Genomic DNA, 26,973 nt, shown 5'->3' on the forward strand with positions numbered 1-26,973 from the left:
TTACTTAATTCCTTTCTCACCTTTCAAAGAGATGGACGGGCTTGGTTTCAGATCCCCAAATTCAGTAACTTACAGTCTGTTTTGTTGCTTTGAAAGGAGTTGTGCAACTGAATTGAAACCATATTCCACTAAATACGACGTTAGGCAATAAAGAACATCTTGACATTTTTCCACAGTGCAAGATCATTTCTTTCTGCAACTGGAAGTCTTGGTAGGAGTTTTTGAAACTCAGCTTCATTTTGTAGCGAGATCAGTTCTTCTTTCATCGTCCCTGTTAATTCCTCATTACAGGTGTTCAGGAATGGATTTATTACCCAATCTGGAATAGGGTAATAACTCCATTCCTGAACAGAAGATCCGGAAATCTCTCTGACATGTCTTAATGCAACTCACTCCACTGGCCACATTATACCTGAAGATCATCATCCAATGTTCTTTCTTTCTCTTCTAACTCACAGAAGCTTAGAAATTGGAAAAGGCCGCAACAGCCAATGTTGCACTTAGATAGGGCCAACTTGAAAAGAAATGTGGAGAAGACTGATTTGATTTTGATAAGATTTGCATATTTTCATTGCAATTGAAGATTGATTTCATTAAATGTGGTGAATAATTCTGACAAATAAGCAACATCATGCCTAATATTCTCGAGTTGATTATTGAATGAATCATTTGAGTCTTCAAAGAATTTTATCAGTTTCAAAAAGTGCATAAACATATCTCAGCCAGTTTCCTTTTGAGCGCTTCCATGTGCAATATCAAAATCAGAATCAGGTTTATTATCACCGGCATGTGACGTGAAATTTGTTAATTTAGCAGCAACAATTCAATGCAATACATAATATAGAAGAAAAAAAGCAAAATAAAATAATCATACATAAATAAACCAATTACAGCATATGTATATTGAATAGATTAAAAATTGTGCAAAAAACAGAAATACTATACATTAAAAAAGTGAGGTAGTGTCCAAGGGTTCAATGTCCATTTAGGAATCGATAGCAAAGGGCAAGAAGCTGTTCCTGAATTGCTGAGTGTGTGCCTTCAGGCTTCTGTACCTCCTACCTGATAGTAACAGTGAGAAAAGGGCATGCCCTGGGTGCTGGGGGTCCTTAATAATCTACTCTGCCTTTCTGAGACACCGCTCCTTGAAGATGTCCTGGGTACTTTGTAGGCTAGTACCTAAGATGGAGCCAACTAAATTTACAACCCACTGCAGTTTCTTTCAGTCCTGTGCAGCAGCCTGTCAGAATACTCTCTGTGGTACATCTATACAAGTTTTTGAGTGTATTTGTTGACCAAATCTCTTCAAACTCCTAATGAAGTATGGCTGCTGTCTTGCCTTCTTTATAACTACATCGATATGTTGGAACCAGGTTAGATCCTCAGAGATCTTGACACCCAGGAACTTGAAACTGTTCACTCTCCACCTCTCATCCCCCTATGAGATTGGTATGTGTTCCTTCGTCTTACCTTTCCTGAAGTCCACAATCAGCTCTTTTGTCTTACTGACGTTGAGTGCCAGGCTTTTGCTGCAACACCACTCCACCAGTTGGCATATCTCACTCCTGTACACCCTCTTATCACCACCTGAGAGTCTACCAACAATGGTTGTATTGTCAGCAAATTTATAGATGGTACTTGAGCTATGCCTAGCCACACAGTCATGGATATATAGAGAGTAGAGCAGTGGGCTAAGCACACCCTCTGAGGTGCACCAGTGTTGATTGTCAGTGGGGAGGAGATGTTATCACCAATCTGCAAAGACTGTAGTCTTCTGGTTAGGAAGTCGAGGATCCGCTTACAGAGGGAGGTACAGAGGCCCAGGTTCTGCAACTTCTCAATCAGGATTGTGGGAATGATTGTATTAAATGCTGAGCTATAGTCAATGAACAGCATCCTGACATAGTGTTTGTTTTGTCCAGGTGGTCAGCAATAGCAAGCGTTCAAACTGTTCATCATTCCCAAATGAAAACTCTCAAAATAGTTGAGAATTGAGAGCATGGGGCTTGATTTCGTTTACCACTGTGATAACAATACAGTATTTAATGATTGGTGCAGCTGATCACTTAGATTTTTTTGCGACAAGATGTTGTCTATGATGAAGCAAGCATAACCAAGAAACAAAGTTTTTTTGACTGGCAAAGTGGACTCATCCAACTCCAGAGTAAATTTCCAAGTATGTTGCACAATATGCCTTCCACATTTTCAGGTATTTCATCTATTCGTCTTTGAACAGAGTTGTCATTTTACGCTATCACTTCAATTATTTGGTTTGATGATTTATGGAAAACTGTACTCAGAACCTCCCCTACTGCTGGCAGAATCAGTTCTTCTCCAATTGTATGGAGTTTTCCAGATTTAGATATGAGCAATTAAATGCTGTATGAAGTATGCAAAGCATCACTATGTTGTGAAGTGCTGGCAAACATGTTTTGAAGTCTTTTCTGTTTTTCGGAACGTTTCACAAAGTGACTGATAAGTACTTGTTTGCTTTATCAGAGTGGATTATTTTCAAGTGTTTGTGGAGCATGGATGGTTGCATTGCCTCATTTGAAATCACTTTTTCACACAACAGACACATTTGCTGCCTTTGGTTGCTTGGTGTTGGTGTAAATCCATATTTCAGATACTCCACATGATGCTGTCTACTTTTCTTTTTCATTTGGTCTGCTTCTGCAATTTTTGTTATGGATTAATGACCACAATCAACCACCTATTGTCAAAGTCCAATCTCAAGTGCTGTAATCAAAAAATGGGACTATTTATGATGTCATCATCGCTCAGGCAAAACCTGACTTTCTGACTGAATGTACGTAAAAGTGGGCAGCAATATCTCGATTGGGCTCTGGGCTAGAGAAATGCTGTCAAGACCATTCGAAAGGGAAGATTGTGAACTTTACCCCATTAAACACCATACCTTAATTTACAGAAATTGTGCCACTGCATGATTAGAGTATAGGAATCAAACTGCTAACACTGTACTACAGTAGTGGGCTGCAAAAATGTGTGTGCTGTGCCCAGAAACAATTCAATTTCTTCAATCCAGATTTTTCATGATATGCCAATTACAGAAGTGTCATATTGCTTTTCAACAACTATAATGTGCTTTAAGCAAAGTCTAGGAGAATGATGGGTCAGCAAGAGATGAGGTGATTACTGATCATTGAAGGTCAATGCTTATAATCATTAATTCACTTATTAATCCAATAATCCCTTAGCTGCACACCTTGCTACTGAGAGTCCCCAACCTCACCCCTCCCTTTATCTTAATCGCTGACTTAGAAACACCCACCACCTTCAGGAAGTGATACCACCAACTCTGGAAACCACTGGTATAGAATGTATAGCCCCTGGGATCCCAGATGTAATTTCTGAAAGGAAAAAGAAAATGTTGAAAGTACTTAGAATTGTGAGCTGCCTCTATTGAAAGAAAAACTTGGGTTCTTGAAAACTTCTGTTTTTTCCTCTGATCTGCCCAACCTACTGAGTTTTGCATTTTATTTCAGATTTCTAGTACTTGCAGTAGTTTTGTTTTTAGATCTGTACATGAAGTTGGGCGAAATGGGCATGAATATTGGTGTTCCTTTGCTACCAGACGGTCTGACTTTTGGTACGTCGACCTGGTGTCAGTTTACTGTCTTTTTAAGAAGTAGCACTGAAGGTCTTATAAGGACCATGGTGGAATGAATTCTGTGAGAATTTTTTTTCATTAAATAGATTGTGAACATAAGTAGTTGTAGAGGTAGAATGTAAGATATTGGATGTGGTAAACACTTGAAAGAAGGAAGGTTTGAGATTGAATATTTTTGAAAACAGTAGCGTACTGGGACTGTTACATTTATTACAGCTCCATTAATGTGCATGCTCAGGATGCTGATAATGCTGGACTAGCTGATTTTCCATGTTATTTTAGTTAGTACTCCAATGCACTTTAAATTCAGGTTTTTAATTAGCATTTACATCATAGTATAAATTTTCCAACAAACCCGATAAATTAAAAATCCAATAATACATGAAAATGGGACTTCAATTACTTTAAAGGGAGTTTGGGAACTAAGGTCTTTGATGTTGAGTGACCTCAAAATCCTACAGCATGTTGTGTTCACAGAAATGGCCAAAACACAACAGAAACAGGCCCTTAAAGCCCACTTTGCCCATGCCAACCTTAATGCTTGTTTACATTAGTCCCATTTGGCTGTGTCAGGCCTTGTATCCCTCTACTTCTTCCCTATACAAGAATCTGTCCAAATGCTTTTAAACATTGTCTACGTCCACCATCTTCTTCAGATTGTTCCAGCTGAACCATAGGGGCATAAGACCACACTCCCACCCTTCCCCAGCATCCTTTCGGCCAATGTACAATAACTGCAGGACAAGACAGAAGACCTCAGAACAAAATTGCATTAAAAGAAGTATGTAAAGAACGCTATGTACAGTATACTGCTTCTCTCTTAACAAGTACTCCAGCCCAAGGATTTTTTGATCCTGCATGGACTGCATGGACTGAAAATTAATTTTGACTGAAAATGAAAACCAAAATACTGTACTGTAGATAATGGCAATCTAAAATTACCAACCATCCAGGGACCCAAGCAGCCCTTCCAGTGACATAGCACTTCAAATATAGAACAGTACAACACAGGAACAGGCCCTTTAGCCCACAATGTTGTGCTGAACCAAATAAATTACTAATGAAGTGGCCAACCAAATGAATCCTTTATTCCTACACAATGCCCATTTTCCTCAAATTTGTGTGCCTATCTAAACATTTCTTAAAAATCCCTGTTTCTGCCTCTACCACCACCAGAGGCAGCACATTCCAGGCATCTACCACTGTGCAAAAACTTGTCCCTCATAATGTTCCGCTAAGGTGTGCACTTGTGCACACACACACACATCTTTTACTACCAGAGCACAAAGGAATTTAAACTGCACACAAAAAGTTGTCACTCTCTACCTTATTAGCATGTTAAGTATATTCCACGATCGTACACAATCACATTTCCTTTTCTGGTTTCCGATATGGAGTGTTGATGATGTGGAGTTTGCAATGATTTGTCTGCAGATTTTAGAACTGGCTTATTTCTACTGTTTTTACTGAAGAAATTACTCAGTGCGCACATGGTGCTGTCACTGGTTAAAAAATTGCACAAGATTTTTGAGCACTCTGGTCATTACAATTTAGAGGGAACATTGTTCATAGCTTCTTTGAAATTACTCTTTCTCACCTTCAAAGCATTAGACATTTCAACCCAAGGAAAAAGATACTGTTAGACGACTCTATCTATTCCTCTGATCATCTTATAAATATCTATTAGATCTCCCTTCAGCCTCTGCTACTCCAGAGAAAGCGAACTTAAGTTTGTCCGATCTCTTGTTATAGCACATGCCCTCTAATCTAGGCAACATCCAGATAAACCTCTTTTACATCCTCTCCAAAGCCTTGACATCCTTCCTATAATGGGGTGACTAGAACTGTATACAATACTTCAGATGTGGTCTAATGTTTATAAAGCTACAACTTAATTTCCTGACTTTTGAACTGAATTCCTTGACTAATAAAGTTCATATGCCATCGTAACCATCCTATCAACCTGCGTAGCCACCTTTAGGGAGTTATGAACTTGGACCCCATGATCTTCCTGCTCATCAACTTTGTTAAGTCTCATCCTTAACAATGTACTGTCTCTTTACATTTGATTTACCAGGGTGCATCACTTAATACTTGGCTGGGTTAAACTCAATCTGCTATTTCTCCGCCTATATCTGCAACTGATCTTTATCCTGCTGTATTCTTTGCCAGTCATGATCGCTCACACCACCACCAATTTTCGTATTTACTTTGCAGTCCACTTCTGATCTCGTGGACTCCATGGTCTCCCCTGGAGTAACCAAATCAGACTGGGCGATCACTTTGCAGCCCTCTAGCATTCAGTCCACAGGACTCTGAACTCCCAGTTGCATGCCACTTTACTTCTCCGTACCACTTAAGCTCTGAGCTTTACATCTTTAGACTCCTGCATTGTTAAAATGAGGCCCTGTGCTAACTTTAGGAACACCATCTAATCTTCCATTTATGCACACTTCAACCCTCATGATTTAATATTGAATTCTACCACTTTTTTGTGTGTATTAAAATTGGTCATTTCTGTCCGTCATCATATTGGCTGTTTTTCTTACTCTATTCATATAGAATAATGCTTTTTCTGAGCATGTCCTATAGCCCCGTCATTAACAATACAGATAAAAAAACATGATGAACCTCACCTGCTGGACTCACCCTATCCTTACTATAACATGTTCTTCTCTCAATCCCTCCTCCACCTTCTTTGATACTGAAAACTAACTTGTTTTTTTTCCCTAGATGAAGGGTCCTGTAACTGAAACCATAACAATTTCTCTTTTCACAGATCTGCCAGGAGTTGCCTGATCTGTTAAGTGTTTCCAGCATTTTTAGTTATTATGCCACATGAGGCTCTATAAGGCACTCGTGAGACCACACTTGGAGCAGTGTGTGCAGTTTTGGGCTCCTTACTTTAGAAAGGATATACTGAGATTGGAGAGGGTCCAGAGATGAAGGAATGAAAGGGTTACCATATGAGGAACTTCTGGCAGCTCTTCGGCTGTATTCCCTGGAGTTCAGGAGAATGGTAGGGGGTGGGGGGGGGGACACTCATAGAAACATTCAGAATGTTAAAAGGCCTGCACAGATTAGATTTGGCAAAGTTATTTCCCTTGGTAGGGGATTCTCGGATAAGAGGGCACAACTTTAGGATTGAAGGACGTCCTTTTAGAACTGAGACGTGGAAAAATTACTTTGAGGGTGGTAAATCTGCGGAATTTGTTGCCACGAGCGGCTGTGGAGCCCAAGTCATTGGGTGTATTTAAGGCAGAGATAGATAGGTTCTTGATTAGCCAGGGCATCAAAGGGTATGGGTTGAAAGCAGGAGAGTGGAAATGACTGGAAGAATTGGATCAGCCTATGATTGAATGGTGGAACAGACTCAATGGGCCGAATGGCCTACTTCTGTTCCGTAGGGCTGAAATGGCTAGCACGAGAGGGCACAGTTTTAAGGTGCTTGGAAGTAGGTACAGAGGAGATGTCGGAGGTAAGTTTTTTTAAAATGCAGAGTGGTGTGTGCGTGGAATGGGCTGTCAGCGACGGTGGTGGAGGTGGATATGATAGGGTCTTTTAAAAGACTCCTGGATAGGTACATGGAGCTCAGAAAAATAGAGGGCTATTGGTAACCCTAGGTAATTTCTAAGGGAAGGATATGTTCGGCACAGCTTTGTGGGCCAAAGGCCCTGTATCGTGCTGTAGGTTTTCTACATCTTATGGTCTTATGAGGTTACCTGCTTTAGACCAATGGAAATGCCTATCTATAGAATCACTTCCTCTGACAAATATTAGTATTAGTTCAAGTATAAATAATCCATTGAGTCCCTGTATTTTTTTTTATATATATATAAACCATAGTCTTGCTCTTGCACAGTTGTTTTGTTTCCCACCACAGTGAGGTACAATTTATATGCTGTATAGTCTGTACATATGTGCCTATGCCACGACTGCATTCACATTTTTCATTGTACTGTTCCTTATCGTAATGGTGCACATGACAATAAACACGACATAACTTGACTTACAGGAGTTGATTTTATTTCCAAACATTTAAATTTTTGAATGAATTACTGGCAGACGAATATCTTAAAGAGTGACTACATGTTCCTTCTATATAATGCCAACACATTCAATTTTATGAGCAGAATTGGTTTACCAAACGATACAACAAATACTGAGGCAGCAATGGCTCATCCCACCATCACTAATATGGATCATGGAAGGGCATCACTAATATGGATCGTGGAAAGGGTAATGTGGATGCAGTGCATCTCTTGGCACAAATTTGTCATCAACCTGTTAACAACAAAAAAGGAATAATTATTTAACTATTTGGAATAATGAAATTGTTGTGGGTCAATGTGGAGTGAAGGCCATGAACACCTACCTTCAACTTTGGAACAATATACCGGCAGTTTCTATTGAGACTTCCAATTATTTTCATTTCATCTTCAGTCAGTGTGAAATCAAACACCTGGTTGAGGACAGAGAAAACCATATAAAATAACATACCGGAGATTTCTCAGTTAACAGTGGATAAAATGATTCCTAAATAAATAAACTTTTCATGAAATAGGAACACCACTTTAAAAAAAAACAAATTGCAATTAGAGCTGGGAGAGAAAGAACATGGTAATATTTATATACTGCAAATAATCTATTCAGAATCTGTTATTCAACAATGATATCCACAATATGGAGCTTAGGCACCAGGGGTGTAACCTCTGCCTGGATTGTCAAGAGGACACCATAAGGAACATAGTCATATATGCACAGTGAACTCAAGTTTTGAAATTGAGTTATACTGACCCAAACAAATTGAGAGGAAATGAGTTCTACTTGAGGATTGTGAGTGTGAGAAGCATCAGAAAAAGCATGTGAGTGTCACAACAAAAAGAAGTTGGGTTTAAGCAGAATAGCCATTGTTGGAATGGCCAGGGTCCGAGCAGCAAATTATAAACACAAGAGATTCCGCAGATGCCAAAAAATACAGAGTAACACAAACAAAATGGAGGAACTCAGCAAATCAGGCAGCAGCTTTGGAAAGAAATAAAGAGTTGACATTGCAGGCAGAGATCTTTCAGCAGGACCAGAAGCCAGAATAAGAAGGTGGAAGTGGGGGAAGAAGGAGTACAAACTGGAAGGTAACAGGTGAAGCCAACTGAGGTAGAAGGTAGGTGAATGGGTTGATGTGAGCAGCTGGGAGGAGATGGGTACAAAAGGCAAGGACTGAGGAAAAAGGAATCTCATAGGAGAGGAGAGGAGAATAGACTATGGGAGAAAGGGGAGAAGGAGATACCAGAGGGAGATAGGCAGGTGAGGAGAAAAGATGGGGTGATAGGGGTGTCAGAATAGGTAATGGAAGACAGGAGAAGGGGAAGAGGGATAAATTACTGGAAGCAGGAGAAATTGATGTTTATGTTGTCAGGTTGGAGGCTATCCAAACATTTGAGGCATGCTTCCCCAACCTGAGAGTGGTCTCACCATGGCAGTAGGTGAGACCATGGACCAACATATCGGAATGGGAATGAGGAATGGAATTAGAATGTTCCCGCAAAGGGACAGAATTCTTCTTGTCCTTATCTACCACCCTATGAGCCTCCACATTTGGTACATCATTCTCCACAACTTATGGCATCCTACCAAACAGATCTTTACCCCCCCCCCATTCTCTGCTTTCCACAAGGATTCTCTCCATGATTCCATTGTCCACCCATCCTTGACCACTGATGAATGGACAAGGAATCATGGGTGAGGACAGATGCACTAGGGTTAGAGTGGACATAGTTAGAGTGAAGAGTTCGCCTCAAGAGGCTTCACTGAAAAGAATTGGAGGTTGAGTTGAGTTTCCGCAAGTTTGTCCTTCTTTACTATTGCACAGATCGAGCAGCGAAAATGGAACCCAGGACACTGTTTTGTTCCTCTTGTATGATGTGACAAGTCCAGTGTCCCCGATGACTACACCTGTGAGAAGTGCATTCGTCTGCAGCTCCTTGCAGACCATGTTAGGGAACTGGAGCAGGATGACCTACAAATCATTCAGGAGGAGAAGTTGATAGACAAGAGCGACGGGGTAGTCACATCCAAGTTGCAGGAGGCAGGTTGCTGGGTGACTGTCAGAAGGAAAGAAAACAGGCAGACAGTACAGAGTGGCAATTTCCTGAATAATAAGTATACTGCTTTGGATATTGTTGGTGGGGACAGGAAGGGGCAAGAAAAAGGACCTACCAGAGGCACTGAATCTGGCTCTGTGGCTCAGAAGAAGAAAAAGGAGAAGAGGAGAATAGTGGTTATATGGAATGCAATAGTTAGGGGAACAGACAGGCATTTCTGTGGATGACACAGATACTCCAGGATAGTATGTTGCCTTCCAGGTGCCAGGGTCAGGGACATCTCAGATCAAGTCCAGAGCATTCTTGAGGTGCAGGGTGAGTAGCCAGAAGCTTTGGTACATAGAACAGTAGACACCACACCTAGAACAAGCCATTGCCTTTAAGTGTGATTATTTAATACGTGCTCTGCTTCAGTTGTAACCATTTCTCACATGGAAAATAGGGTTGGTTAGTAGGAAACAAATGCAAGTATTGAATTACAATGATAAAAATGAAATATAGGTAGAAATCATCTTGCATCCCAGAGAGAGTTGCTCAAACAGGTGAAATGCAAAGCTATGATACTAATATTCTAAGTGGCACATGAGCAAAGTCTGGATATACTTTATTCAACTCTGGAAAAAAGCAAAATCATTCAGGAGACAATTGGTTGCTACAAACGATAAAGATTTTAAATTTTCCACTGCATGAATCAATTAACAAGAGCTGAATAAATCATCTCACTGTTAATCAACTTTCAGAAGACAGTAGGGATTACTGTGTCAAAAAAAAACTTTCTAAAGCCATTGGATTTTCAATCCTAACATTTACTAGTCATGAAATAATGAGCGACACTCACTGGCTAAGTATCAAGTTACCTGCAGGTTCTGTGCAATTCGTTCTGCATTGACACTCTTGGGAATGGCTACTACCCCACGCTGTACCTGCCACCTATAGAGAGAAATATTTTAATGGATACAAAAAAGCTTATTCATTAACTAAAATTCATTAGTCAATCATAAAGGAAGACAACAGACATCTACATTTGAAAAAGATTGCAAAGGTTGCAGAGGCTTTCTGGATAAAAAGTATTCTTTTTGTAAAAAAAATTCCAAATTCAAAATGTAATCCTTTATACACATTAAGATATGTAGAATAATATTCTGTGTCAAGGACCTATGAAAGCCTGCTCATTCCCAATAAGTGGTAAAAATGTGATAAAGTTGCTGCAGCTGAATCTTTAATGATGCAAGAGAGATTTTTGTTAAGCTGAATATTGAGAGCCATATTAGAAGCCTCTTTGTATTTAGGTGGATAAATTACTTTGGAGAAAAGGGAGGAATTGCAGAAGCCCTAGTAACAATCTTGGTGCCTGAAGAATGGAAACTTGCAGATCTTATAGGATGTAGGGAGATGTTCAGTGATGTGAGACAAGTTGATGACACATTAGATGGTGGGGAAAAGTTTAGGAGCATAAATTAGGGCAAAATTACCAGTTACTTGGAAGGATATGGGTTTGATGAAGGCAATTTGTGTCTAACTAACTTTAAGGTTTTATATGAGATGATTGAAGCTGACAAGGCAAATAACAAAAACAAAGTTACAAGGACAGGGAATAAACGGGGCTCTAGCAGCACATACAGTAAACTGTAATAGGAAACAGCGATGAAAGGTTGTTTTCGGACTAAAGGAAACCATACAATGGAGTTACAGAGGGATTAGTGCTGGACCTACTGCAGATCTGACACATTAATGAGTAGAATTAGTATATACACAGTAGCTACTTTATTAGGTATCCATTTATCCTAATAGCTATTGAATGAATGTTCATGGTCTTCTGCTGCTGTACCACATCCCCTTCAAGGTTTGAAGTGCTGTGTGTATAGAGATGCTCTTCTGCACAACCACTGCTGTAATGCGTGGTTACTTGAGCTACTGTCGTCTTGTCAGTTTGAATCAGTCTGGCCATTCTCTGACCTCTCATTAACAAGGTGTTTTTGCCCACAGAACTGCCACTCACTGGATATTTTTTGTTTTTCACACCATTCTCTGTAAACTCTGGAGATTGTTGTGTATGAAAATCCAAAGAAATCAGCAGTTTTTGATATACTCAAACCACTCCATTTGGCACCAACAATCATTCCTTGGTCAAAATCACCTTTCTTCCCCATTCTGATGTTTGGTCTGAACAACAATGTCTGCATGCTTTCATGCATTGAGCTGCTGCCACTTGATTGACTGATTGGATATTTGCAATAACGTGCAGGTGTATCTATTATGGTGAGCCGATAAAGGACAACTTGCAAACTTTGTGTTACCTGCAGATATGGAAGCCAAGTGAATTGAGGTGGATGACCATAGATGTCAAGGAGGAATTGATAGAAAATGAAACCAGAATACCGACAAATGTTATGATACATTTTGGTTGGAGAACGAGGCTATACAATTTAGAGGGCATATTTCTAAAGCAAGTGCAAGAAGAAAAGAAATTTAGAAGTATTTGTAGTTCTTAATAGAGTAGGCTGAGGAAATGATTAAAATAAAAAACAGGTGGGATCCTAGGCTTTATTAATAGAGGCAGAAAATATGACAGCAAGAAGCCACAATGAACCTTTACAAAATACTGTTTTGGCCACAACTGGTATAAATGTGGGCACTTGGAAGGATGTGAAGAGTTGGAGGAAACAGGAAATTTCTAATTATATTATGATTCTAACTTTGAGGGACCCTAGTTATATGTATAGAGGTGGGTGAGGATATCTAGTACTATTAAAGTTATGAAGGATTTCATAGCAGTGAGCATATAACATTGTTATCAGGAGATACTTTTAATGGTACTTCACTTTGCACCAGGAATGAATTTTCAGAAACAAGAGAAAATCTGCAGATGCTGGAAATCCAAGCAATACACAAAATGATGGAGGAACTCAGCAGGTCCGGCAGCATTTTGTGTTATGGGTTTTAGAAGTTCAGATTTCCTTACCCAAGGAAGGATGTGCTTGGCGTGGAAGCTGAGCAGCAAACATTCAGAAGACTATTCTAGGATAGCAGGACTGTCTAGTGAAGAGAGATTGGGGTGATTAGGCTGAGTGTCAGGAGTTTAGAAAAATGAGAACATTGAAACTTATAAAATTCTGACTGGACTGGACAGACAAGATGCAAAGAGGATGTTTTCAAAAAGCATGAAAGCTTAAAACTAAGGTGCTGAACCTAAGGATACAGGGCAGATTATTTTGGACTTACAAGGAGGAACTTATTCACCCAGATACTGGTGACCCTATGGATTCTCTACAGCAGTCAGCTTCTGACTGAATACTTAAATTGAATACATTTAAGAGTTTTAGACATGGTCCTAATGGCCAAAGAGATCAAAGAATATGAGGAGAAATCAAGGACAGGGTTTAGAATTGGGATAATCAACCATGATCATATTGTAAAATGGAACAGGCTCAAAGGCCAAAGTCCTACTCCAAACTTCTATGGTTTTATGTTAAAAACGTAGAAAGACTTTATTTAAATCCCCATTCCCTACTGAGATGGGAATTCAAATTTCTAGATGCAGGACCAGAGTTACAGTATTAAATGGGGATTCTCATGTTATCTCCCCATCCCCCCAACCCCCCCAGCATGGGCACATTTTATTCAAACAGTTAGTGCACATCTAAAATAATTAGTTCTGATCATGACAGAAACATTTTAAGAGCTGACAGGATTCTTTTGGAATCAATGTGCCTGTAATTATAGAATCTTTTGAGACTTTCAAGCTGCAGAAAAGAATCATTGATGGCCCGAAACCTTATTTGGAAGTCAAGCAGCAGGGCTCTTTGGGCAAAGTTTTTAGTGTTTTTACAGTTCCAAGCTCTCAGATGGTAACCTGGCTTTTATGTATCAAAAATATTCTCAACACATAGATGGATGCACTTCTGCAAAAAGAGTGTGGAGAAAATAACCACAAGAACAAGTAGCATTAGCAATTTTAAAAATTGCATTTGGAGAGGGGGAAAATTTCTCTCATAGGCAGACTCCACAGCTACATATCCATGTTGATGTGAATCGATATAGTTGTCACTTTCTCTTTGATGCCTGATAACTATTCAAATCTTCTGGAATCACCAAAAATATATGAATTCTTCCTGACGGTCATTCTTGTTTCTTATAATAAATAAATTAATGTGTTATTTATTTTGTGCTGTGTTTATTGATTTAACTTATTTAAAGCCTCATGTTTACTGATTTTAAACTCTTGTACCTAAGCAGCACTTGAGCGGGTGATTTTCCATGCTTATTGGCTATTGCTTTAATACCAGAATCTTCAAGTAACACTGGTTCATCTGTGTCTTTCCACGTACGATTAAAGGAACCAAGTGGACTATAGGCAGTCACTTTCAATCCAAGTTTCTGGCAATGCCCAATCAGTTCATTCTGAGCCAAGTATGGATGACACTCTACCTGTGTAAGACAGAATGAAATGCCTTAGAAAGAAATGCTATGAATAATGTAATCAGGACTTGTGATGTTGGATCTAAAGACATTTTGATTTAAATGAAAGATTATTTGTCAAATGCCCTCAGCAAGAAAATGAAGTCCACTTAACGGATTTTTTGTTCAAATGTCGGCAAACCATCAAAATTAGTTCATTATGGAAATTATTGGTCATAGGCACTTTGTATGAAAAATAATTAACAGCAATGTGTACCTGCGTATTTAGTTCAAGCAGTTTCTTTGTTCTATTGATTTCATAATACATTATTCAGATGTGCAATAGTAATGATTTTGCGGAAGTGATACAGGTTATATACAACTAATTCACTGGCAAGCACTTCAATTAAAGTAAAATTTCTAACCTGCAGCACTGATGGCTTGATAGTAGCTGCAGCAAAAACATCATCTATCTGTCGACTGTTGAAGTTTGAGAGGCCAATAGCTTTCACCAAGCCCTTTTCTACTAATTTCTCCATAGCTTTCCAAGTTTCCTTATAATCAATATAATCATACTGTATTGTTCCATCAGGATTCACTGGGAAGGGGTTGTCACCTTTTCTGCAAATAAAATTTATTGTTCAAAACATGAAGCACACACAATTTAGACACCAATAAATAGAAAACTTGCATCTTATTAAAATTATAGTTATTTAAAACGTTCAAAAATTCATCGCTGGAGATACAATGAATACAAAACCATTGTGATAAAATCCTATGAAAATTTTAAAAGGCAAGGAGCATGTTACAATTTGGAAAAAATAAAATTTTCATCCGTATGCAATTTACAAAATTAAAATCACATTTTTCCAAAAACAAAATCCTCCAAACTGCACAAAAAATTAAGATATAAACTATACTTTACTGAAAGGCATAAGGCCAATGGATCAAGTATAAATCCAGGTAAGTGAGCTTCAGGTCTTCCAAAGATTTGCGACAAGCAGCTTCCACATCTTCAGGATGATGCTTATTATTCCACAGCTTGGAGGTTACAAAAAGTTCTTCACGTTTCACAATCTACAAAAGTAAATGTATGTGATAAAACAAGCTAAATCCCTTGGTTAGTTTGGATATCCAATCAATTTCATATTGTCAAATACAGTCAGCCCTCCTTACCTACGAGGGATTGGTTCCAGATCCCCTCGCGGATACCAAAAAACGCGGATGCTCAAGTCCCTTATCGACCTGACTCAATGTGGTGGACCTTAGGACCCAGCGGAACCCTGGACCTTATTTAACCTGTCTTAGTTTGGTGGGCATTAGGACACGGCGGTGGAGCTCTGAATCCGCAGTGTTTCTGTTCACGAAAATAGTCACGATCACGATTGAAAATAAAGTGGAACTAATAAAGTGATCAGAAAGAGGTGAAACGCCATCGGTCATTGGAAAAGCATTAGGCTACAGTCGGTCAACGATCGGAACAATTTTAAAGGATAAAATGAGAAAGGCCCTGGCTGATTAAAACTACAATTATTACTAGGCAACACAGTGGTTTAATGTTGGGTTTTGGGGTTTTGATCCTCTATATCAACCCGGCAGGGATGGACAGCGCGCTCGGGAGTGATCTGTCACTGGATTGAACTCTGAAACATACGTTTCAGCCCAGCGTATTTTACATGCATGGAAAGGTAAAATATATACTATATACTAAGACAAACGTTTGACTAACTGACACTAAGTAATACTGGATGTACCTGTTCCGACTTACTTAGTAAGAGAACTTATAGTTTTTTTTTCGATCCCATTCCACGATAACCTACGCACATCCTCCTGTATACTTTAAATCATCTCTAGATTACTTATAATATCTAATACAATGTAAATGCTGTGTAAAATAGTTGTTATACTGCATTGTTCAGGGAATAATGACAAGAAAAAAAAAGTCTGTACATGTTTGAACAGCAAGTGCTGGAAGAGAACTTCCGGGTTTTCTCAATTCACGGTTGGTTGAATTCGCACATGCGGAACTCGTGGATAAGGAGAGCCGACTGTATCTGAATGCTTAGAATCAAAAAGTCCAATCATTTTGAATAATTTACTTGCAAAAGTTGCAATGCAACCAAAATATTTAATACTGTCATGTCATTTTCACTAATAAAATAACATGAAACATTTGTTGTGGAATAGAACAGCCTTTCTTTTTTTTTGTACAAGACCAGGAACAAGCTTTCAGTCAAGTTATTTTTTAGCTAAAATAAACCACTACAAATCAACACAACATAAAATGTTGGAGGAACTCAGCAGGCCTGGCAGCATCTATGGAAAAGAGAAGGAGGCGGCCATGGATGGACATCCACTGTTATGAGGATTCAGTTGAGGCTCTCCCCAAGGCTCCGGAGATGCCATGAAAATTCTGAGATATATGGTTGGACTGTAGCTCAACCCAACTATAGTTCATAATGGCCTCTTCAATGCTATTTTTTCACGTTCTTGCCCATTCTTTCTCGTTGCCAATTGGTGGCTGAGGGTTTGGGGTTTGACGTTCTTATTGCTGTTTCTCTGTATGAGTGACATTAGTTTTTGTGCGAGGGAGGGGTTGGAGGGGTTTGGGTTTTGTGAGTTTTTGTTTCTTTTTCTTTTCATGTGTGGGGGGGATTGATGTCTTTTCTTTCAACTACTTCTATGATCTTACTGTATTTTATGGCCATCTGGAGAAGACAAATCTCAGAGATGTATTCTGCATACACACTTTGACCCTGAGAATCAACAACTGCAACTGTATCCTTGACTTCCTGACCATCAGTAAGATGAAGTAGCAACTCCCACAACACAACTATTTTAAACACTGGTGCTCCACAATGTTAAAACCTCTCAGCCCCTATTCTGCTCCCTGTACACTTGTGACTGTATAGCCAGATTGTGCTCTAATTCTATCTACAAATTTGCAGACAATACTGCTAGTGGGCCATAGCTGAAATAATGACGAGACAGTGTATAGGAAGGATATAGAGAGCTTAATAATATGGTGTCATGACAACAATCATTTCCTTAATGTCAGGAAGACAAAAGGGCTGGTCAGTGACTTCAGAAAGGGGGTGTGCACATGCTCCTGTCCATATCAACAGTGTTGAAATTTCAACTTCCTAGGAGTGAACATCACCAATAGCCTGCCCTGGTTCCACCATGTTGACATCACAGCCAGGAAAACTCATTACTGCCTCTACTTCCTTTGGAGGCTAAAGAAATTCCTCATGTCCCCATTAACTATTACCAATTTTTAATCCATGCACTAGAGAAAACATTTTATCTGGATGTATAACAGCATGGAATAGCAACTGTTCTGCCTGTAATTGCAGCTGCATGAAATTGTAGATAGCTATGAACACAGCTCAAGAAAATTACAGATACCAACCTCCCCTCCATAGACCTTCTATACATTTCTTGCTATCTCAGTAGAGCAGCCAGGATAATCAAGGACCTCATCCAGGCAGACGATCCAAGACCAACTCAAGTATAGTTTCTACCCCACTGTTAAAAGACAATTAAATTGTTCACTGGTTCAGGATGATGAACCCTACCTCATTATGATATTGCACCTTATTGTTCACCAGCACTTTCACTATAGCTGTTAAATTCTTTATTCTGCATTATTTTACCCTGTACTACTTCCATGCACTGTATCATGATTGGGTCTGTATGAACAAACTTTTCACTGTATTTCGGTACATTTGACCATAATGAACCAATTCCAAAAAGAATTCTTAATAATATGAAAATCCTCAAGTTAAATTATTATCTGATTTTTAACCTGGATCCACAAATTTGCAATTAAATAATTGCAGTGATACATTCAATTGCAGAGTTCTATCTATATACTTTAATGGGGAAAGACATGGTACATGGCTCGTTGCACTTATTCTAGAAGATGGATTCTTGCATGTCATTTTTTGAAGGATACTTCCAAACACAAATTTGTGCAATGTGATTCATATCCACGCAACATTTAATTTCTTAGATCATACCTTGTCAACGCCAACTACTTCTTTAAAGAGGTCTCCAATTTCAGCTTCATTATTGTACACTGTAGCACAGTCCACATGACGATAACCACTCTTTAATGCATTCAGGATAGCTGTTTTTACCTTAGCAAAAGAGCAAACATAATCATTGTCTATAATCAAAGTTCTTTTTCAGCATGAATATGAATATTGAGGATCAATTACCATTTCAAAAATTTGTCCACTTAATCACTATAAAGAAGCAAGACATTTCTTGACAGTGACATTGTATACAGAGCAAAGATGATACAGAGGCTGTAACAGTCATTTGCAGCCATTTTTATATCTCTTATTGACTAAATTCAATAGAAGGCAACATTGGTCTGGAGATAATTGAATTATTGTCTTAAGGAGGAATGGCAGAACAAAATACCGAAGTTTCGGATTTCTTCTCCACTGGTATTGCTTATTGCTTTAATTGATAGCTGTTGAACATAACCTCACCGATACACATCCCCATAAAGGAGTACTAATGTAGTATTTTTCACAGGTATATGGAGAAATTTAAGGTGGGGGGTTATATGGAAGGCAGGGTTTAAGGGTCGGCACAACATTGTGGGCCGAAGGGCCTGTATTATGCTGTACTATTCTATGTTCTAAAAATCTACCATTCTAGAAAATTCGAGAATAAAAATCCCTTGGGGGACCACAGGTTTTAAATCAAAGGAAAACTGGATGAGTGGATCTCGATTATTCAATGCATAAACAATGTATTGTAAAAAAAGGAGACACCCACGTAAAACAAATTTACTAATGTACACACAAACATCACAGAGCAATGGTGCTGGGTTTTGTCATTCATTCATACACAACATAAACAACTTTCACCATAAGTGTTTCAGTACTGTTTTTAGGCTCAACATTTTTCTCGGACTGTTCACAGTAAGTCCACTAGAATGAGGTGGATATTCAAAATAAATAATATCTGCCTTTTAAGCAATAGCTAGTCCAGTATTCCTGTAGACATAATTTTTGAATATAATTGACCAGCGGTCCTACACCTGACAAAGCCTCTTTTGCTGGACTGATGTGACAGGGAAAGAAAAACAGTATATGCTTCTTAGGTCCTCCACCAAGTTAGAGTAAAGGATCCAAAACAACATTAATTTCAAGGGAGATTATTTTAGTGTTTTAACCGATCATTTTTAATAAAAAATTTATTTTTTTCAATTTTACTTTAAAACGTTATCTGAATGTCAGAGACCATTAAAAATGATTAAACAAAAAAAAAGCTTTCATGTCCATTTCAGGAATTGGCTACTTTAATGTACTCCTGTAAGCCTGTCAAAATACTATGAAGATAGGGTTAGGGATTTCTTTATCTGGAACAGGTGAGAATAGGTAATGGGGAGACAACGGATGTAGATTCTTGGAAAGTGCTGGAAGGGAAGAGCATGACTGGGTCATTAAGTTAGAAATAGACAGATTCTTTGTTGATCCTGAAGGAAATTAGTGTCACATTAGCATTATGAATGCATAGATATACAAATATTAGAAGAAAAGTAAGAAAAAATAGAAAATAAGCTCCTTCAAATAGTCCAACAGGAGGGGGTCATCGCCTCCCCGGCAATAGGTTGATTTATTATAGGGCCTAATGGCGGAGGACAAGAATGACCTCCTATTGCACTCTGGAGCAGCGCAGTTGTCAGTCTATTAATAAAACTAAATACTCTTTCCCTCCTATCTTCCTCAGAGAAAGTAGATATTTTATCTGGTTAGCATACCATCACTGCATTCTTGATCAAGTTCACTCAACTACAAGTCAGTGAAATAAATGTGTCACCTTAATATTTTGGACAGTTAAAAATTATTCAAGTACACCATGAAAAGTTGGTACAGCGAACAAAAAGCTTTGGCTGCCGTAGGAATATTTGTCTGAAATTTGCTTGTTGCTTAGAGCAGACAGAGACTATATCTTACAACACACAAAATGCTGGAGGAACTCAACTGGCTAAGCAGCATCTACGGAAAAGAGTCAACAGTCGACATTTCAGGCAGAGACCCTTCATCAGGACTCAGTCTGATGCTCCCTGACCTGCTGAGTTCCTCCAGCATTTTGTGCGCGCTGCTTTGGATTTCCAGCATCTTTTCTTGTGACGATGTATCTCCTCAATAACTCTTCAGTTAATCTAAACTGATTAATGCTGACAGTATGCATTACTAAAGTATTCCACACTGTGATTTTAGTGAGCTCTACTCATATCACCAGCATGTGACATGAAATTTGTTAACTTAGCAGCAGTTCAATGCAATACATAATATAGAAAAAAAACAAAATAATCATAAACAAATAACAACCAATTACAGCATATGTATATTGAATAGATTAAAAATTGTGCAAAAAACAGAAATACTATATATTAAAAAAGTGAGGTAGAGTCCAAAGATTCAATGTCCATTTAGGAATTGGATGACAGAGGAGAAGAACCTGTTCCTGAATCACTGAGTGTGAGCCTTCAGGCTTCTGGGTACCTCCTACCTGATGGTAACAGTGAGAAAAGGGCATGCCCTGGGTGCTGGAGGTCCTTTACAATGAACGCTGCCTTTCTGAGACACCGCTCCTTGAAGATGTCCTGGGTACTTTGTAGGCTAGTACCCAAGATGGAACAGACTAAATTTACAACCTTCTGCAGCTTCTTTTGGTCCTGTGCAGTAGACCACCACCCCACCCCCCATACCAGACAGTGATGCAGCCTACCAGAATGCTCTCCACGGTACATCTATAGAAGTTTTTGAGTTTATTTGTTGACATACCAAATCTCTTCAAACTCCTAATGAAGTATAGCCACTGTCTTGCCTTCTTTATAACTACATTGATATGTTGGGACCAGGTTAGATCCTCAGAGATACTGACACCCAGGAACTTGAAACTGCTCACTCTCTCCACTTCTGATCCCTCTATGAGGATTGGTATGTGTTCCTTCGTCTTACCCTGCCTGAAGTCCACAATCAGCTCTTTCATCTTACTGACGTTGAGTGCCCAAATTAATATGCATTAATAGTTGAAATAAAATTTGCATAATTCTTAATAGTTTCCTTAGTTTACTGAGCAATTTGGTGGTCACTCTGAGGAATTGGGGATATAAAAAAAATAATTTTGAACCTATGTAACCTCTGGCTAAAAGAATAATTTCTTTTACTGAACAGGAATTTTTGAACTGAAGTAAACTCTTTCTTCAGCAGTTAGCTAAGACGTGTCAAATAAGTTTCATGCAGTCTATGGCAGGAGTCAAAGGAACTGGAGTTCAAAACTCTATACCAGAGATAAATACCCACCCCATTAATCAATGCTAATTTCAGCACTCAAGTAGATATTTTCTTTCGTTAAAAAACAAAATCAATGCAAAAATTGTTAGATCATTAGACAATGAATTGTCACCTTTATAAGAAAGTTTAAATTCAGCTGACATTGACAATTATGTTAGTGTTTGCAGCCAAGTTTCGGCAACTTCAATTAAGTTAAGATGAATAAATTTTCAAGTATGTCTTGGAGTGGAAAATGGAAAATTCTAACGAGATGGTGCTAAAGGACTTTGAGGCACAGCTGACTGATATTTACTCTGCATACCTGATCTGCAAGAATTCCTAAAAGGGAAAATGTTAATATGGCAGGAGAGGGGGCAGGAGTTCTGTTGAAGGGTCTCGGCTTGAAACATTAACTGTTTACTCTATTACACAAATGCTACCTGGCCTGCTGAGTTCCCACAGTTTTTGTGCACGTTCCTTGGATTTTCAGTATCTCCAGATTTTCTCTTGGAAGTGATCTTTTGCACTCAATTATACCAAATTGCTGGCAAGTTCTTTTTTTTGAAAGAAATTTCCATACGAAAATTGCAAATACCAGAAAAAATGCAAAAGCAAGAAACAGAAACTAGACAGTTTCCTGTTTTCAACAGTATGTTATTTTGCCAGTCAGCTTTACTGGTACTTTGCCAGCCAGCACAATTTCTGATATTTCCAACATTTTGTTATTAGTAAAAACAAGGATACAGAGTAGTATTCTTAACGCATACTAGTGACTATTTTTGAATAAATGTAAGAGAATAGGAAGAGATAATGACAAAAAACAGTTAAGTTTTGGCACTGACTTGGGAGGAAACAAACCATAACACTAATGTATGGAGATGTATTATAGTATTAAGCATCCCATTTTATCTCCTGGTAAATAAGAATTGCCAGTTTAATATACTAAATGAACAATTATTTTATTATTAAAGATTCATAAATAATTGTTTGAAGCACATCAGAATATATCGATATACCATGAGTATTTACAAAGTTGATCGTTTCTGTAAGTTAGCTGCAAAGACTAACTGAAAAGACACAAGGATGCATTGTAAAAATAGTAGCATATAGAATGTTAATTTTTGTATGATACAAAAATAGTGAAAACCTCCATGTACTCACTGCCTTTTAGTTAACAGTAAATGCTGTGTGTGGATGCAAAATAGTATTTGAGTAATTACCTAGTTAATTCCAAGGATACTTTGCCAAAGGTAACTGCAGCTTGGTTTAGTGCCATTACATTGATGGCAGAAGATGGGTATGCCCCAGAACAGGGGCCAAAGGGGGCATTAGCCAGGACCTTAAGTAAAACATTCCAAATACTGATGGATTCTCATCTGCGAGAATTAATGTGAATTGCAGGACACATTGATAATTGACACTTTCTGGCCCTGCCTGGGTTCTTCCCAGGGCTACGCCTGTCTGAGAGTCGCTTGTATGATCCATTGTGCTTACTTGCCACCAGGCTCGAGAGAACGCGTCTGGGGCGTCGCAAAGGGGCCTGATCCCTCTATGACAAGAGAGGTTGAGTAACCAGTTGAGAAAGTTCACATGATAATGTGCTTAGACTTTTACCTAGTTCATTTTTTTGTGTCAGATCACATCTTTAAAAAGGCACCAGCATTTCCAAACTGCCACCCACACCCAAGTCAGTCACTACTGCTGAAAACTGGAAGCTGATAATCCCTTGCATCCTTAAGAATTCGAGGTACACATGCTTAAGTAACAATGTGAAAGACCTTGGTTGAGAAAAGTTATGGACTAAAGAGAGATAATACTTAGTCATCCCTGGAATGGAGACGTGCTACATGTGTACTCTTCAAATCAAAATTCAGCTTTGGAGTCGTTCTATTGTGTACATGTTAACATGTCTTTGGAGGAAATTTACCCAGATGTTAGCCAGCCTGCCTTGTAGGGAAAGGTTGAATAGCTAGGTCTTTTCTCTTTGGAGTGAATTAGGATGAGAAGAGGCTTGATAGAACTAACAGCCAGTGCTTTTTTCCATGACGGCAATGGCTAATACAACAGGACATTTTTTTTTTAAAAAGGTGATTTTTGGAGGGGAAAATTGGGGGGGGGGATTTAAGAGGAAGGCTTTTAAAAAAATTTTTTACCGAGTGGCAAGTACATGTAATGCACTGCCAGGGGAATGAAAAGTGCACGGTCAGGTGTGATGGCAGAGGCAGATTCATTAGGGACATTTAAGGCTTTCAAATAGACATTTGAATGAAAAAAATGGAGACCTAAGTGGAAGGGAAAGATTAGCTGCTTGCATTAAAAGGTTGGCCCAATATTGTTTGCTGAAGTGTAGGCACTATGCTGTACTGTCAATGCCCTACTTCTGTCTTCCTAAATGGCTTGGATTTAAGTTTGGACTCAAGTGATCCATGACAGTTCCAAATCCTCAAGCTACAAGTCTCTGGATGAAGTCATACACAAAATAAGGGGCCTGTTGAAGGACAATATAACAAAACAGACATAAAAGGAACACCTTTGGGTGACTCAAGGTAAGGTTAATCTAATTTTGTCAATGTAATTGGACAATTAGACACATTACCTCATCAGGTCTACTTTTCCATGTCCCCAGCCCAATGAGAGGCATCTTTTGTCCAGTATTGAGCAGAACATAATCAGAAGTAGACATTTTAACCTAAAACAAGAGAGAACGTTCCTAAAATTCTGAAAATCTTAAATGACAATTATTACAGAAACCATTTAAATCCATGTATTAATACTATCAATGTACTATTAATAATACATACATTAGTTGGTAAAGAAAACCACGCAAATCATTTTGGAGACGCATACACTATATACTCTGCAAACGAAAGAAATCTGCAGATGCTGGAAATCTGAAACTAGAAGAGAAAATACTGAAAAGACTCAGCAGGCCAGGCAGCATCCATGAAGAGAAACAGAATTAAGGTTGCAGGTTAAATACCCTAGAGGTTCACGTACTTTTCCCAAAAATACATGAATAGTGGATCATTTTTCTCAATAAATGAAAAAGTATAATGCTTTTGGTGTTGTTTACTTAATTGGGTTCTCTTTATCTAGTTTCCGGGAAAATGAAGATCTGATCACATTTTAAGTCATATTTATGCAGAAAGGGTAAATTCTAGAGGGTTCATAAACTTTCTAGCACCACTGTATGCTGCCAAACCTGTTGCGTGTTTCTACAATTTTCTCAGTCTTTGGGTCTAAATGCCAATGCTGAGTCCAGCAGCAGAACAGTTGGTCGGATGTGGTGGCAACCAATGTCTAATGTGCATCATAATTCCTTGCTGCAAAGCACAGGAGTGTAATTCAAATGGAAGTTAAGCAGAAATTCCCTGAGGTTACAACCTGTGTTAGAACATGATCTAGTTCCTTGGGTTCCTGACCTGGGGGTCCACGGACCCCTCAGTTAATGGTAGGGATCCACGGCATAAAAAAAAAAGGTTGGTAACCCCCGCTCCAGCTCAATAAATTTTACGGCTTCTCCTGGTTACTGTGCAGCAAAATTACTGCAAATTGGATGTCAATAAGATCTCATTTGAGCAAAAGTTTCTCTGTACTACGTGCTGCTATTTACCTTCATTATATTGAGGGAAGAAGTTATTATTTGTGTAACAGAAAATAAACTGATTTTTCCATTAAGGAAGTTGTTTTTCAAAATAAAAAGTATTGGACCGAGGTGTACTGGTAAAAACCTGAATGAATTACTGAAAGGAATGGTCTGGGCCACAAGAACCTCCCAGTGTTTTTTTATTTTGCCACAAACTGTATACAGGATGGGCTTAAAGCCTGAACAAGTAAACTATTCATACAAATTCTTTTGTACCAAATACTTGCAATAAAAGTACATTCCTATGTGTTACCTTACAGTAGTTTCTGCAGATTTGCTTTGGCCTTAAAATTTGGGTTAAAATCCTTTGCATGTTGCCCCTTCAAAATTGAAACAAAATACTGGTGAATGAACGGCATCTCCAACTTTCTAATTTCCCTGCTCTAGGATAAATAATATTCAGGATAGATTTCATGGACATGCAGAGTTAAAATTATTTTGCTACATTCATTTCTTACTAGACTTTTATTCTGTTGCAGATTATCAAACCAATTCCCGTGCAGCTTCAAATAACTGAAATCCTATAAAAAGGACACAGTGTTTTTGAAAATACTCAGAAGCATCCTGCTATTGTCATAAATTATCTCAGTGCATTCCTAGGATTGATAAAATGGCACACTGAAAAAGGGAAGCAGAAAATATATTTCAGTTTTGATCAAATTTGGATATACTAAGTGTAAAAGTGCTCAACATTAAAACTACATTTGGGGTAGTCAAGATGTGACTGCAATTCATTTTGGCCAAAGAGACTTCTCTGAAGCATAAATCAATTTCTCAAGTATGATCACATCAGGACATAGCCTGACTTCGCCGAAGCACTTTTATATGGGATCTAATACTATTAAATTTTTAAAAATCAAATTAAAGAATTCCAAAAATAGAAGTGCTCAAAAATCAAGTAAAATCTGTGGATTGTGATGAAGGATCTTTAACCTGAACCATTGACTGCTTTAATCTCCATTAATACTGTTTAACTTGCTGAGTACTTCTGCCATTTTCTCTGGTTTAGTTTTGGATTTGCAGCGTCAGCAGCTCAAAATGTAATATTCTTTGCTAGGCGCTCAGGAATTATGACGACTTGCGTCCAAGACCACCTTCGAGGATTTGAGATGCCCGAGACCAATGAGGGAACCAGTCCCTTTCACAGATGAACAGGCAGTTGGGTAGACTGGTGGCAGAATCGCCTCCAGCTTCTATCCTCTCTAAGTAACAATTTCTTAAAGGAAACCAAAAGCTCCTCGCTACGTTCAAACACACGCCCTGGATTCTCAGGAGTCAAAAGGGATGCAGCGCTTTTCCCAAGGAAACATGCAATACACCTTTGGGTTCGCCTGGATTTTCTGGTACAACCCAGAAGAGTGTCTGTAATAATGATGCACCTCAATCGTACACAGAGTGTATTGAACAGAAAGGCTTATCATTAGATCGCACAGTATACATCTTTCAGACTTGAGAAACATATAAAGGTACTTATAGCATCCACACAAAAGCGCCTTACCAACGTTGAGCTTCCAGATCCTCACCCTTCCTTCTCCAGCGCGCGACAACGTCACTCCCACTCCGCGCAGCCGTCTCACCCGACCAATCAGCTGCTGCTGCTCCTGCCGCCTTACGTCGCCGTCACCAGACTTCTCTTCACATTTTAAGGAAATAAAGCCTTTTGTCTTTAAACAGCTCGCGTGCACCGATTCAACTTGCCGATAGCTTTCACACGATAGGGAGTCACATTTATGTTTAGCAGGGAAGACGCTGGGTCGAGCCCCTAAAGTGGAGCGCCGGCGGGCAAAACAGCAGGGGCCGGGGGGGGGGTCGGCGCGTGGAGGGGTAGGGGCGGTGGCTGGGGGGGGAGGTCGGGGCGCGCGTGGAGGGGCGGTGGCTGGTGGGGGAGGTCGG

The 26,973-nt window shown here is 38.9% G+C and overlaps 1 protein-coding gene across 3 annotated transcripts; it reads right to left on the reverse strand.

The window, feature by feature from the left end:
- Nucleotides 1-7,641: 7,641 nt before the first annotated feature.
- Nucleotides 7,642-26,640, reverse strand: akr1a1b (aldo-keto reductase family 1, member A1b (aldehyde reductase)). 3 transcript variants are annotated; one of them, XM_063064415.1, is made up of 10 exons: nt 26,579-26,633; nt 25,334-25,400; nt 24,031-24,123; nt 18,153-18,272; nt 15,056-15,207; nt 14,556-14,751; nt 13,961-14,160; nt 10,590-10,662; nt 8,007-8,093; nt 7,642-7,915 (listed from the first exon to the last, which is right to left on the reverse strand). In XM_063064415.1, exons 2-10 carry the CDS (start codon nt 25,391-25,393, stop codon nt 7,850-7,852), a joined length of 1,047 nt encoding a protein of 348 aa, XP_062920485.1. In that variant the 5' UTR covers nt 25,394-25,400; nt 26,579-26,633; the 3' UTR covers nt 7,642-7,849. The 3 variants fall into 3 exon arrangements, with proteins under 3 accessions (XP_062920485.1, XP_062920488.1, XP_062920486.1); XM_063064418.1 differs by lacking the exon at nt 25,334-25,400 and adding an exon at nt 24,236-24,331 and having other exon boundaries at nt 26,579-26,608; XM_063064416.1 differs by lacking the exon at nt 25,334-25,400 and having other exon boundaries at nt 26,579-26,640.
- Between the last annotated feature and the right edge of the window lie 333 nt (nt 26,641-26,973).

The sequence above is a fragment of the Mobula hypostoma genome, chromosome 12 (assembly GCF_963921235.1).
Source record: "Mobula hypostoma chromosome 12, sMobHyp1.1, whole genome shotgun sequence".
Lineage (NCBI taxonomy): Eukaryota > Metazoa > Chordata > Chondrichthyes > Myliobatiformes > Myliobatidae > Mobula > Mobula hypostoma.